The sequence below is a fragment of the Podarcis cretensis genome (assembly GCF_951804945.1).
Source record: "Podarcis cretensis genome assembly, chromosome: 7".
Lineage (NCBI taxonomy): Eukaryota > Metazoa > Chordata > Lepidosauria > Squamata > Lacertidae > Podarcis > Podarcis cretensis.
This window is the reverse complement of record NC_137176.1, coordinates 12,498,029-12,513,094: the sequence shown is the minus strand read 5'-3', so window position 1 is coordinate 12,513,094 and position 15,066 is coordinate 12,498,029. Positions and strand designations below refer to the sequence as shown.

General features: G+C 46.2%; 1 protein-coding gene across 1 annotated transcript in view; it reads right to left on the bottom strand.

The window, feature by feature from the left end:
* ADAMTS16 (ADAM metallopeptidase with thrombospondin type 1 motif 16) overlaps window positions 1-15,066 on the bottom strand; it is an 84,272-nt gene that overhangs the window by 14,053 nt on the left and 55,153 nt on the right. Inside the window, exon 18 of the mRNA XM_079983933.1 lies at window positions 7,069-7,195. Within this exon, the coding sequence (XP_079840059.1) occupies window positions 7,069-7,195 (127 nt within the window). The remainder of the gene's footprint in view (window positions 1-7,068; window positions 7,196-15,066) is intronic.

Here is a 15,066-nt window from a genome sequence, read left to right as displayed (position 1 = left end):
AAAAATGGGTGGCCCTCTTATATCTAGAAAGCACAGTGCAACCACCCAAAAGTCAGGCATTTCCACACACACACACTCATCTTTCGATCCTCAAATCCAGGCATCGCCACAGTTCAAAGGTACAATGCAGACAGGCAAATGAGCTCAAGATGGATGTGGAGCAGCAGTAGAGCAGCCCAGGGAGCATCCTGAGGGCCAGAGAGAGAACTGGAGGTCCACATTCACTACCCAGGCCTGAGATTCTCCACCCCTGGCCTAAGCCAATGGGAATGACATTCGACTCATTTCTATGCACCGTATTTCCATTCAGGATCTCCTCCAAAGATCTCAAAGCTATTTAATGTTATCCTCATCACAGGAGGGTAAGCAGAACTCAGACAAGAGTCCCCTAGGAAATTCATTGGGTAGAGGAAATTTTTGGAGCATCAGAATTCCATAAATTCTGTTTGGAATTTGCTTGTATAATACTTACACCAGATATATTTGGTGATGGGGTGGGGAACGGTTCAGTAAGCAATCTGGGGGGGGGGGGGCGGACACAGCCCCAAAACGGTTCTGCACTATCAATCAAGCCTCAGTACTGAAAAATACTGTTTCCCACACCTGTTATTCTGACAATCTTAACTACTGAAGTGTATGTTGTAAATTAAAATTTCCTTCCAGTTCTTGAGATACTTGATCCCTTAGAAAAGTTGGATACAAATATTTTAATAAAACAACCACATTAAAAATAGCGGGAGTGCTATCTTTTATCAAGGGAGACATACCAGCTGAGGAAGGTCCAGTTTGAGAGAGAAATTGTATGTACAGTTAAGAGTATAAGCTGTGAGCCAAGGCATTCCTGCTTCACTTTAAGTAACCAGACAATTAAACCCCTGTGTTGCAAATAATTATCAGTAATATCCAAGGCAACACGATGACCAAGTACAACAATGCGATGTCAATATAAACTCTTTATATAATCTATACAGAACATTGAACTGTATGAAATATGCACTCTCTGCAAAACCAAATAAACAGAAATCTTATAAATCTCTGAAAATCACAAAAAATGCACTCTTGATGGATTCTCTTGAAAACATAGAACCAAATAAACTTATAAGTCTCAGAAGGTCTTTGTAGACTATGCGAGTCTCTGAAAGAAGCAATGGGTCAGATTCTTATCTGGTGAAGACAAGCCATAAATCTTTCTTTTATGACGTCCAACGCTGTCAAAGTGGTCCGCAAACAGACGTCGTGAACAGTGATTCCGGATATACACTGTGTTATGAAATTTTTCTTCAGCACAGCAGAAGGGTGCAGAAATACTTCACAAACTACAAATGAATCATTGAAACAATGACCTGTATATGCATGGTAACTGACAATAATTCAAATTATTATAAACTGTACGCATGAATAATTTGAGTTATTGTCAAATGTTGTTCATTTGCAGTTTACGAAGCATTTCTGCATCAGGCTCACTTTAGTCATGAATTTGCTGAATGGCTCTTTGCAAATCAGTAGCTTCCTGCCTGATTCATGATATGCTTTTGGGGGGAAAAACTGTCAAATGTTGTTTTGTTTTTTATTGCACATTTCAAAATACAACATTCTAGAAGAAAGGTGCAGATTACATCATGCACCCTCCCGCATCTCAGCGCTGCTAAGAGAGAAATAATTCAGTGTGATGGGGACTCCCCCTCAATCCATCATCGCATATTGGTAAGTGTTAAATGTTCGGAAGAAGTCAGACGCCCAAGGCAGTATACGTTCCTCAACTACGTTTATTTAACATTTGTCAGTGACAACAGCTCACTCATAGGAAAACAAGAACCGAACTGACTGGACAACATAATAATAATGCCGAACAAGAAATGACTGTTGACAGTTGACAGTTGAAAGTGCATGCGCTTACTTGCCGTTAGAACATTCATCTACCAATGCTTATATGATTGGTTAGAACACGCCTTGTAACATAAAGGTAAAGGTAAAGGGACCCCTGACCATTAGGTCCAGTCGTGGCCGACCCTGGGGTTGCAGCGCTCATCTCGCTTTATTGGCCAAGGGAGTCGGCGTACAGCTTCTGGGTCATGTGACCAGCATGACTAAGCTGCTTCTGGAGAACCAGAGCAGCGCATGGAAACACCGTTTACCTTCCCGCTGGAGCGGTACCTATTTATCTACTTGCACTTTGACGTGCTTTTGAACTGCTAGGTTGGCAGGAGCAGGAAACGAACAATGGGGGCTCACCCCATCACGGGGATTCGAACCGCCGACCTTCTGATCGGCTAGTCCTAGGCTCTGTGGTTTAACCCACAGTGCCACCCGTGTCCCTGCCTTGTAACATAAAATGTGTTAAACCCAATATATCAGTAAGCACAGCTTGTTTAGACTCCTCCAGCCTTGTTTTCTGCTGTATTTAGCAGCCACATATATATTCCACTTCTGCCACTGTATCTAGGAACCAGTAATGAAATGCAGACAGAAATCATAGGACACTCTGCGCTCACAATTTCCCTTGTTCGGCTGTTTGAACAGATGTTCTAGTCATTGACCTTAGGAGCGGACTTCAGGCAGCCTCGGGAATCTGCCCATGGTTTTCTCTCTTCCCCCAAGATTACTGCCCGATATCAGAACTTGGCATGGAAAAGGCCGGCAGATGATGACAGCTGATTGGCAAAGAGTGCGGAAAGAGAGAAACCTGGAGCAGTAACCCAAGTCCTCTGCAAGTGACCTAAAACATTCCCGTCAACACGTCTGGGATGTTCTACTTCACAGCTATCTCTTCCCCTCTCTCTCCCCCCTCTCTTCAAAACTTGTTGCCTAAACCATGAATGCACAACACTTCACTCCAAGGTGAAACTGTGTGTGTACTACGCTTGTGAATATTTTGTGCTGGGCAACACAGTCAGATGGGTGGGGAACAAATAAGAATATTTATTATTATTATTATTATTATTATTATTATTATTATTTCCTGTAAACACATATTATTCCATGAAACATGTAACACCAAACTTACTGGACACAAATCCTGAACTAGGACTTAGTTTCAGGGCTGCTAATCTCACCAAGTCAAAGTCAAGAGATCTTTTTTCTCTGTCTTCTGTCCTCAAACCCTACCTCGAATGGATGGCTTTGGTTCTGCTGATATTTATGAAAACAGGAGCAAGAAATCAATTGAAAGAGGGGATGAGCACAGAAATCACTTTTACAGCTATCTCAGTGGCCTCCTCTCCACGTTTATGAGAAAATTCTGTTTTTCTATATGGGGGGCGCCTTCAAAAGTGTGACCCCCCCAACTACCCACAGCTTCATTGGTGTAGCCTATAAACTCTGCAACCACTTGGTTCTACTTGGAGAGTCGTCCAGTCCCTTTTTTGCACTGTGCAAACCACCGTAGCTTTGCTCCTTCCTGTACCGCTCAGAGAACATTGCATATGTTGGCGGTTCCCTCTCTGCGAGAAGTGAGGTTGCAGGAAACCAGGCAGAGGGCCTTCTTGGTGGTGGCACCCACCCTGTGGAACATCCTCCCATCAGATGTCAAGGAAATAAACAACTACAATCATACCTTGGGTTATGAACGCTGCGGGTTGTGAATCGCGCCAAACCCGGAAGTACCACAATGGGTTACTTCCGGGTTTTGGCGCTTGCACAGAAACACAAAATGATGTCACTCGCGTGTGGAGAAGCACCAAAATCATGTCATGTGCGTGTGCAGATGCAGCACTTCAGGCTGCGAACATGCCTCCTGCATGGATCACATTTGCAACCAGAGGTATGGCTGTACCTGACTTTTAGAAGACATCTGAAGGCAGCCCTGTTTAGGGAAGTTTTTAATATTTGATGTTTTCTCGTGTTTTTAATATTCTGTTGGGAGCCGCCCAGAGTGGCTGGGGAAACCCAGCCAGATGGGCAGGGTAGTTGTTGTTGTTGTTGTTGTTGTTGTTGTTGTTGTTGTTATTATTATTATTATTATTATTACCTGCAGCCCTTGAGCTGGTAAAGATGCCCGGCCCTGCTGTACGCACTTACTTGGGAGTAAGTCCCCCGGACTCAGTAGAACTAGCTGCTGAATAAGCACGCATAGTATGACTTGACCTGCAATTTCCAAAATGGGCAACAGCAGCTTGGAGAAGAGTTGCAGGATGAGCTCCTTCTATATGGTGCAGCATGTTCTTTCTTTTTTTCAAGATTACTTTTGTTGCATGGGAAAGAACCATGCCATAAAGGGCTCTCACGCCGAAAAGGTCACATAAGAAAGGGTCCCTGTCAATCATTTCCTGTTAAAAATTCCCTCTCATTCACTGCTATCAACTACGCCAGCTCAGGCCTAATTAATGGTCATGTCAGGGGGGATGATGGGTCATCTCTGTCACACAACCACAGAACACCTTGTTTCAATCCATACCTAACATTGCTGTTAGTGGCCTGGTTTGAATATCACTGTAAGGGCTTATCCACAGGTACCTTTAAGCACAGGGTGGTGCTTAAAAGCTCTCTATCCAGGCATTTATTTTTTATTGTTTGCTCCACGCTTTCCTCACGAAAGCCCACTCTTTAGCTCTCAGTTGAAGCAAATGTCCATTCAGCTTTTTCACGGATTGCCATTTGCTCCAGTTAAGCTTTAAAGAACAGGTTTTCACAGGAAAACCTACCAAGCAGAAGAAGGAAGAAGAAAGAAAGGAAGAAAAGGTATTTGAACACTGGGTTTTAACATGTGGGCTGTGCTTGGAAGGAGCAGAGGAAAGCTAAGTGTGGATAAGCCTATGGTCAAATGATAGCTTACTGGTACTGTGTACATGTGTGAATTGCTCATGCAAGTTCCATCAGCCCCCAAACCTGGGGTTAGCCACCCCCTGCTCTACAGTTTGCCATCACTTCCTGTTAGACCAAATGAAGTGAGTGCGTTTCCTTAGGCCTGAGAAATCAAATCAATAAATAATAATGATAAATAAGGATTAAACTGGAATTAACCGGAATTGTATCATCATCTTCTATTACCCATGAGAAGAACGTTACATAAATGTTTTACGCTGCACAAGTTTTGATTATGCTCAGCAATTTAACAACCAGCTTAAGCTTTGCTCTGGTGTAAGCCTAATATTTATAGACTTCATGAGCTAGCTAAACTGGCTTAAATGCTCAAATCTGGGACTGCAGCCAAACCCCTTCAGGGCTTGCAGCCATGAATTCTAAAATATCCCATGTAGAACCCAGAAATGATGTCTGGAAGGTTCAGATGGCAACGCGATGTCTCTTTTAACTCGAGAGAGTGCACATAAATGATGTAAGGCACTATATGTGCACACAGAGCCATGATATAACTGCTTGCCCATTTTAACATGTGCTGTGATTAAATAACTATTTCACTACGATGATTCAGGATCAATGAAATTAGAAGTGTCCTCAAAGTGCTGGAGTGCCTAAAAATTAAAAACAGTATGCTTCTTTCTGAAACTGCAATTCTAGGTAGGCAGTTTTTTTCTGCAGGATATTTTATTCTCGACTGTATTACTTTTTCTTGCAGGATCCCAAATGAGAGTTTGGTTGTTATATTTAATAAGAGGCATGCAAACCTGAATGTGATATCTCTCTATTTCCATTATTCAATGTTTTTCCCCTCCTTCATACGCTAACACAACTAAGATCCTGATGAGAAGTCATATTTGTCATGTGAAAAATGACCCCTGAGCATCAAAAGACACAGAGAGCAGAAAGCACAGCCCTTTGGCAACCGCTCTCTGTCAAAAGTATAGCCAGCATGGTGCTCTCCAGATATTATAGACTACAACTCCCATGATGCCCCATGTTTCCCGGGGCTGATGGTACCTAAAGTCGGCAACACCTGGAGGGCTTATTTTATTGCTCCATAGCAGGTAATTGCATACCCCTAAGTGTCCCGATTTAACTGGGACATCCTGGATGGACAGAAGTCACCCCAGCTTCTGATCCCATCCCAGATGTCCCATTTTAGCTCCTGTGCTCTGGTGCTTTTTTTTGGTTCTGTGCTGTGGCTTGAGTCAGTTGGCTCACACCAGAGCGCAGGGTCAGAAATTGGAAGGAAACTTACTGGGACCCTGCACATCACTATTCCTCTTCACCCTTCTGCTGCAGCACTTCTGGAAATATGTCTACAGCGTCGTAGGAGGTGGAGGCTGGTCTGTGCAACATCTTGTGATGCTGCGCAGGCCAGGGCAACCTTCCCCAGGCCAGTCTGGTCTGTACAGCATCTCCTGATGCTGAAGAACAGGAGCAGAAGACAGCAGACAAAGGTATTATTATTAACCAATAATAGTAATAATACTCAGCATTTCACTCTTCAGTATATCAAGTCTTCGTAACTTAAGAACCATCAAGCCAGGCATGGCTGACGATCCAAATATTCAGTTTAAACGGTTTTGAGAACAGGTAAGGTAGTTTACTGTGGGACGCGGGTGGGGCTGTGGTCTAAACCACAGAGCCTAGGGCTTGGTGATCAGAAGGTTGGCGGTTCGAATCCCCGTGACGGGGTGAGCTCCTGTTGCTCGGTCCCTGCTCCTGCCAACCTAGCAGTTCAAAAGCATGTCAAAGTGCAAGTTGATAAATAGGTACTGCTCTGGCGGGAAGGTAAACGGCGTTTCCGTGCGCTGCTCTGGTTCGCCAGAAGCAGCTTAGTCATGCTGGCCACATGACCTGGAAACTGTATACCAGCTCCCTCGGCCAATAAAGCGAGATGAGCGCCACAACCCCAGAGTCTTCCGCGACTGGACCTAGTAGTCGGGGTCCCTTTACCTTTAAGGTAGTTTACTACTACAGTGGTATCTTGGTTTTTGAAGTTAATCCGTTCCAGAAGTCCGTTTTTAAACCAAAACTGTTCTTAAACCGAGGCACGCTTTCCCTAATGAGGCCTCGCGCCGCCTGTGCCCTTCCACCATCGGATTTTTATCCAGAAACAAACTGGTAGCCAGTGCAGATTGAACAAAACCTCAATAACTTTCCCTGGGAAAGCCTCGGAAACTTTTCCTCAAAAAGTTGTGTTGCAAGCATTTCTAAATAAATGCATGCACCAAGAGGAAACACACAATTTGCGATGGGTTTTATTACCTGGGAGGGCAAGCTGCCATTTTGCAAGGAACAATTCCAGGAGCTGGTTGAGTCTTGGGGTTACAGAAAGAAGGATCCACCTGTACCTGTCCGTCTTTGTAGCAACTTGCTTTTGTGACCATTTGACCTGCATACAAAAGAACACAGGTGGCTAGTACCAAGTTGCAAACAGCTGCATGCATCCGAAACCCAATCTCTTGGTTATCTCAACTCCACCATGTACGTCTTACATAACCCAATGTAAACAGCAACCTCGTTTTTCTGATTGCCTCCTGTGGTTCGGGTGCCCAGCTCAAATAAACAAGTCTGGTGTTTTCCTTAGGTATTTGCTAATTACATGACTGTTTATTTCAGAGCAGCTCTGGTAATCATATATAAGATTTCCCTCTAATGCTTATTCCACAGTTGTCCTCTTCCCCTTCTGCAGTCCCTCTTTCTTTCCCTCTCGTTCCAACCCATGGCTCTTCTCTTACGGACATAACCTGGATCTAAACCTAAACGGTGGTTATTTTAGTGAAGAGTTTAAGAGATTTTGTGACGTATAGCTGCATAAAACTAAGCTTTGGGGGAGAGGGTTCCAGAACACCTGGCTTCCTTTCCATTCACAGGGATGTACGTGAGCAAATTTCAATGACCAAATCAGGGAAATGCTTCAGATTTTTGTAGAAGAGAACAAGTGTTCTCTTAGAGTAGTCTATTTAGGAATATTTACAAAATTCTCCTCATCCAAATTGGTCTCTGGATTTGGGGGTTCTGAAGTAGCTAATCATGCAGCAAGGTTGTTTTCTTCTGCTATGGAGGGTAGGACCTGAATCAATGGTTTCAAGTTACAAGAAAGGAGATTCCAACTAAGCCTCAGGAAGAACTTTCTGAGGGTAAGAGCTGTTCAAGAGTGGAACAGACTCCCTCAGAAGGTGGTGGACTCTCCATCATTGGAGCTTTTTAAGGAAAGACTAGGTGGCTACCTGTCACTGATGCTTTAGTTGAGATTCCTGCATTGCAGGGAGCTGGGTTAGATGATCCTAGAGAATCATTCCAAATCTACAGTTCTGTGATTCTATGATTCAGTCCACCAATCTTTCTTTTAAATTTTCAGACCATGTACGCGGTTTGCTGGAGCTCAGGAGTTCATATGGGCATTGATTAAATCGCATGACAACAATGAATCTTCATGTAATTGCATGATCACATCAACAATACTTCTTGCACAGAGTTTTAAAATCAAAGCACATATGTGCGCTGTCAACAAAATGTCAACAGAAAACTGTAGCAAACTAAGCATGCACCGATTCCTAAATGAATTTTAAAAATTCTCCAAGCAGAGTGCAACAAGAGGCAAAATCAATCCACACAGAGGGACGACGGAACAGGACAGGGGGCATCTGATCACACTTCAGTCTTATTTGCTTACACAGAAATAGAGCTACAGAGATCAAGAGTGCTGGGATGGTGCCTTTATAATGGGAACGGTCTAGTTCACACAAATAGTTGTGTGGAGGCTGCTTAGATTGCAAGCGTGTTCCACGCAGTGTGTTTGATAGTCATTGCATGCCTTTTGTGTTATGGCATCATTCCCAGAAGGCTTACTTTAGACAAAGCTCTAAGTGTGCAGAAAGGCCTTCCTTAACCTTGATGCGGTAGGACTACAATCCCCATCATGGCCAGCCCACATGGCCAGTGGTCAGGGATGATGGGGTTTGTAGTCCAACATCGTATGGAGGTCAGGTTTGAGGAAGGGCCATGTGGTCATGTATGATGGCAGAGCAGCACTGCACCCAAGCCTTCCAACGGGTACAGCTGTCCATCTCAAAGCTCAACAGTCTTACATGTGGTGGATGTAACAGGACCCATGCAAGCAACGCCTTACATTCACAGGGCTACACGGTGCAGTCATGGACATATAGTATCTGCAAAAGGAACATGCAGTTTGGCCCTGTGCGCACTGGACTTAAATATTTGCTCCATCCCCCCAATTGTTCTTCATAAGGAGACCTTGCCCTAGATCAATTTCAGGCCACTATAGAGGGTGGGGAGAACATCCTGCTAACCTATGGGTGATGCTTTCCCCAATAACTCCCTTTTGCCTTGCACCTTCTTTCTCCTCTGCTGTCACAGACACTTATCTGTGGGGGGTTGGCAAGGTGGCAGTGCCTTTCAAAGTTTATTTAATAACTCAAGAACATGCCACGCATTGCTCGCTCAGACACACTATGGGGAATCCTCTACGAAAGGCAAAGTCCCATGAACACAGTGAAGGAAATGTTTCAAAGAGTCACCTGTAGACAAGCAGAGACCAACTCCTTTCCTACTGTATCTTTCCTCCACTTCCCCTCACAGATCTGCTTGCCAGCATACTTTTGTTACCTCACAACACTTTGCATGGACTTGCTTTCTCCTGACACAAAGAAAACAGAACGTAAATTCCTTTCAAAACTACCAATAAAAGGCGGCGTGTGAGGCGACTTAACCCTTCACCCAGTGTTGGAAGGATTCTACCCCACAATTTATTCCCCTTCTATTATCAGGCCTCCCTGCCTCCGCAGTCTGCCTCATGTGCTGAGCTCGGCTATTTTTGTTTGTTACACAATGTGTGGCTTGCTGCGCCTCCAGACAAACTGGTCATGCATTTTATAGACTTGCCCGTCACATGCTGTCTGCACAATTAATGAGCAAGAAGTTCAGAGGCTTAAATGATAACAGTGACAGCACAGGATAGTTCCAGCAAGAGGGAATTACTCCGAATTGTTTTGAGAAGCAAGCGTTGGGAGGGAAGGCAACCACAGCCTTTTCATCTGCACAGATAAAGCAGATGTCTGTCTTCCCGACATTTCCTTACTCGTTAATTCTCATGTTTTATGCGATCTTTCACATGATGTACAATTCACTCCTTGAAATTTAGTGGCACCAAGCAGAAACTTACAACTCATTTCCATGTTGTTTCCAGGAAAAAGAAAACCCATTTGCAACTCAATTGACTTAGAAAATCACAGGAATTTTGCATTTTCATTTGTCATGACCATGCCACCGCCGTTCACTTTATGGAATCTGGGGTGGAATCTCTCCTCTAAAACACTTCAGAACACCAGCTTCAAGCATTAGCATATAAACATTTATACATGGCATTTCTCTCCAAATTGCCAGACATGTTTTTTTGGCCTCTTTGTATTGCTCTCATAGCACCATCCTCTTAGCTCAGGGGTCAGCAAACTTTTTCAGCAGGGGGCTGGTCCACTGTCCCTCAGACCTTGTGGGGGACTGGACTATACAGACATACCTCGGGTTACAGACGCTTCAAGTTGCGCGTTTTCGAGTTGTGCACCACGCCGAACCCGGAAGTACCGGAATGGGTTACTTCTGGGTTTTGGTGCGTGTGCATGCTCAGAAGCACTAAATCATGCTTTGTGCATGTGCAGAAGTGCCAAATCGCGACCCATGCATGCGCAGACGTGGCGCTGCAGGTTGTGAACGTGCCTCCCGCATGGATCACGTTCGCAACCCGAGTGTCCACTGTCTTTTGAAAAAATATTCCTATGCCCCACAAATAACCCAGAGATGCATTTTAAATAAAAGGACACATTCTACTCTTGTAAAAACATGCTGATTCCCGGACCGTCAGCAGGCCAGATTGAGAAAGTGTTTGGGCCGGATCCGGCCCCTGGGCCTTAGTTTGCCTACCCATGCCTTAGCTCTTCCTGTCCAGCTGGCACGGGGACAGTTAGCATTTCAGAGAAAGTTACCTTGAAGGTCCTGGGTAACCTCCTACGTAGTGACCTAAATTTAGTTTCCAGGGCCACACAACTACATTTCCTCAGGCCACAGGTGCCAGCATGTTCCAAGATGACCATGGACTCCTCTCCATTTCTATTTAGATTATTTGTGTGACATCCACAAACTTTACACCAGGCAGGCGAGTCACCCAGTGGTTTATGCCCATATAATGATCACACCCTTGTATTACCAGGATCCCTCCTGCTGCTGGGGGGGTCCTTCATAGAAGATATCAGGTTTCTCCCATAAGGAATGGGTCTCTTCTAAAATATCGTTTCCCTTTTCCCCAGAGTGGCCCTGACCTACTCCAAGATCCTCATTTTATATGACAGCGGGGAAGCTGTCGCGTTGCGAGTGGGATGCTGCTAGCGTATCTCCAAAGGCCTTGCCAACCGACCTCTCTGGCTCTCATCTTCTCCTAAGCAGCTACCTCGGCCTGAAGGGATTGAGTTTGTTCCCTGAGGGCTAGCAGCTCACTGCACCAATATGGCCTGAGAGGAGTTTTGCAAACTGAAACAGACACCCCTCGCAACACGCCCCCCCCCCAGCAGAAGAAATACAGTGGTACCTCTGGATGCGAACGGGATCCGTTCCGGAGCCCCCATGCAACCCATGTCTGCGTGTGCCACAATTCGCCACTTCTGCGCATGCGTGTGATGTCATTTTGAGCGTCTGTGCGTGCGTGAGTGGCGAAACCCAGAAGTGACCCATTCTGTTACTTCCGGGTCGCTGTGGAATGCAACCTGAAAATGCTCAAACCTGAAGCATATTTAACCCAAGGTATGACTATAAACCTTCAATCGCTGCTGTCAACAGCAAAGTGACCCATGGGAAATTAGATGACAACTAAATATCTGGCAACCTATAAATGTCTCACCATGGATGTGTGCACTGGCGGAGGAATGGGGGGGGCAGGCACCATTGGGGACGGGGGTACCATCGCGGCCCTCACCCCGACACGTGCCACGCACCCCCAACCCTGCCGGGGACCATGCCCCCAGGACGTGGACCACGCCCCTGCGGGATGGCAAGCCACACCCCCAGGATGCATGCCACACCCCCTGGTTTGCATGCCAGCCATGCCCCCGCCTGCTCTCCACTCCCGGTACCAGAGCATGCTGCTCAGCCAGTGGATGTGTGTAAAGTGCAGTGAATGGTTTCCACTCTTTCCCCTCTGCAACCTCCCACTCCAGCTGCCTTTCTGTTCTGTATTATTTTGGCTCTTTAATATCCAGAGCTCCGGCGATAAGAATAGTGGAGAATGGGCAAAGGCTTAAGTGGCTTCTTTCCCAACCTTGGCTTCTCCCCTGGAAATTCCCCTTCCTTTTCTAACAGAGAAGCCTGGCTGCTTACTTTTGAAAAACACGCAGGCTGCCGAGCGTTTAGTTCCAGTTTTAGCCATGTGAAATTCAGTAATGTATCAGTAACTAATCCTAACGATCCAGGAGATTGTAACACATATACTGTAAATGAAAAGTCAAAAAGATGAAAGGAAGGTGTGTTTTTTTTCCTGGGGAACAAACTGATCACTTAAAAATACTGTTACAGTTTGACAAGCATAGCAGCCTTAGATCAAAGGGAAAAGTATTTGCATTAGAGCTGCTGAAACAAGAACCAGCTTCAGCTTCTGATGGATCACAGTCACTTTGACCTTTACCTTCTTGATGACATCAGCTCTTCTTTTCCCAGTGTTTTGGTCTTTTGAACCAGGTGGCAGATGTTCACAGAGAACAAGCAACAGGATTATCACCCCATATGGAGGATGCTCAAACTCTGGCATCTTACAATTTACTCTTTGTCTGAAATTGAGCCTTGGTGTCCAGGTATCTTCTCAGAATACAAGGCAGTGTAGCTGAGAGCATCCATATCCGAGGGCAAGTGTGTATGTCTGGGTGTGTTTGCTACACATTCACACACACAAAATGTTCATGGGGTCAGCTTAGAGATAGGCAACTGGAAGCCCAAGATCCATCAGTTTTGACCCCCCCCCCCCCCCCCAGTTTCACCATCCAGTCCTCAGGCCTGATCCTGTTTATATATAATATAATAATAATTTATTATTTATACCCCACCCATCTGGCTGAGTTTCCCCAGCCACTCTGGGCGGCTTCCAATCAAGTGTTAAAAACAATACAGCATTAAATATTAAGAACTCCCCTAAACAGGGCTGCCTTCAGATGTCTTTTAAAAAGAAGATAGCTGCTTATTTTCTTCACATCTGAAGGGCGGGTGCCACTACCGAGAAGGCCCTCTGCCTGGTTCCCTGTAACCTCACTTCTCGCAATGAGGGAACCGCCAGAAGGCCCTAAGTGCTGGACCTCAGTGTCCAGGCTGAATGATGGGGGTGGAGACGCTCCTTCAGGTATACAGGACCGAGGCTGTTTAGGGCTTTAAAGGTCAGCACCAACACTCTGAATTGTGCTCGGAAACGTACTGAGAGCCAATGTAGATCTCTCAGGACCAGGGTTATATGGTCCCGGCGGCCACTCCCAGTCACCAGTCTAGCTGCCGCATTCTGGATTAATTACAGTTTCCGGGTCACCTTCAAAGGCAGCCCCACGTAGAGCGCATTGCAGTAGTCCAAGCAGGAGATAACTAGAGCATGCACCACTCTGGCAAGACAGTCTGCAGGCAGGTAGGGTCTCAGCCTGCGTACCAGATGCAGCTGGTAGACAGCTGCCCTGGACACAGAATTAACCTGTGCCTCCATGGACAGCTGTGAGTCCAAAATGACTCCCAGGCTGCGCACCTGGTCCTTCAGGGGCACAGTTACCCCTTTCAGGACCAGGGAGTCCCCCACACCCGCCCGCCCCCTGTCCCCCAAAAACTCTACTTCAGTCTTGTCAGGATTCAACCTCAATCTGTAAGCTGCCATCCATCTTCCAACTGCCTCCAGGCACTCACACAGGACCTTCACCGCCTTCACTGGTTCTGATTTAAAAAAGAGGTAGAGCTGTTTACCTCTACCACCATGCTTTTTATGAAGCATAGCCAGGAAACAAGGAACCCCTCCTTCTTCACAGAGCAATCCAAAGCCCCAGTCTACTCTGATGGAGATGTTTCGAATGAAGCAGAGGGACCTCTTTGCTCAGCTCTGCCAGCAGGGAAGCCCCACCATTGGCATGGAAGCAAGGAGGAGCCAGGAAGCAGAGAATGGTGGAAGCAAAGCCACTTCCGCCCTTCACAGCCCTAGCCCCCACGCAATTGGGGGGATTCCCGGCCACGTCACCTCCTGGCCAGCCAATCGGCTGGCTCTGGGCATGTGGCCTGCCTTATTTAAAGCAGGACGTGGCCGGGGATCTCCCTCTTTGCCGCCTGCCAGCTGTTCCTGCTTTCCCCACCCTCCCTCCCTACAAGGTTTTCATTCCTGGACCTTGCTATGGACCTTGGTTGGTCGCCGTGGAGGGTCCTGGGAGGAATTTTTCCACTTGGCAAATTGGCACCAGCCACTTGGTTTTCGCCTACCTCATAGCAAAATCATCGCAACTTTCTTGGTATTGGTGGTTAGGCATTTCTGGTTAGGCATTTGAAGAGGTAGCGCCATCACCTGCCCCACATATTGAAGGGTAGTCCAATAAAGGATTCCAGGGGCGTGGCCCTGTCTGAAGCCTGGGGAGGTGAGGGCCTAAGGCATGTCCCCAAGCGGTGACCCCGGGGGAGTTCCTTGTTGACGTGCATCAGCAGGACTCCCCCTACTGGTGGTTAACCCTTCCCGGACTTCAAGCGGACAGGTTGAAGTTGGATATAGTCGGTTAGGACCAATGCCTAAGCCAATACCGCTCATCACCTGTAACCAATAAAGTTGTGGCCTTATTTAGCCCATTAACCGTAATAATTGTGTCATGTGTCATTATTTCCACTGGGGGGGGGGGGGCGGGAACTCGCCATGCAACACTGATATCTCCAGTGGAGGAGTAGGGAGGAAGGGACAGAGGAAAAGGGTCAGAGGTCTCCAGGATGGATAAATGGTAGAATGATGTTTGCTCCGATTCAGAGCTAAAGAGAAGGTTTTTGTGGGGAAAGTTCAGGGCAAAAGCAAAACAAAAAACCAACACACGGACAAGGGAGTGTTAAAGTACAGACCTCTTGCCTGGAAAGGGCAGAGCAAAAGGTAAGTGTGGATACGTTCTCCATCAAGGAAGGAAAAGCCAGAGTGGTAGTGGGAATGAAAAGGCTCTTCCATGGGAATCAGAGCACTTATCACCTGCAAATGACAGGTTCAAGTGTGTT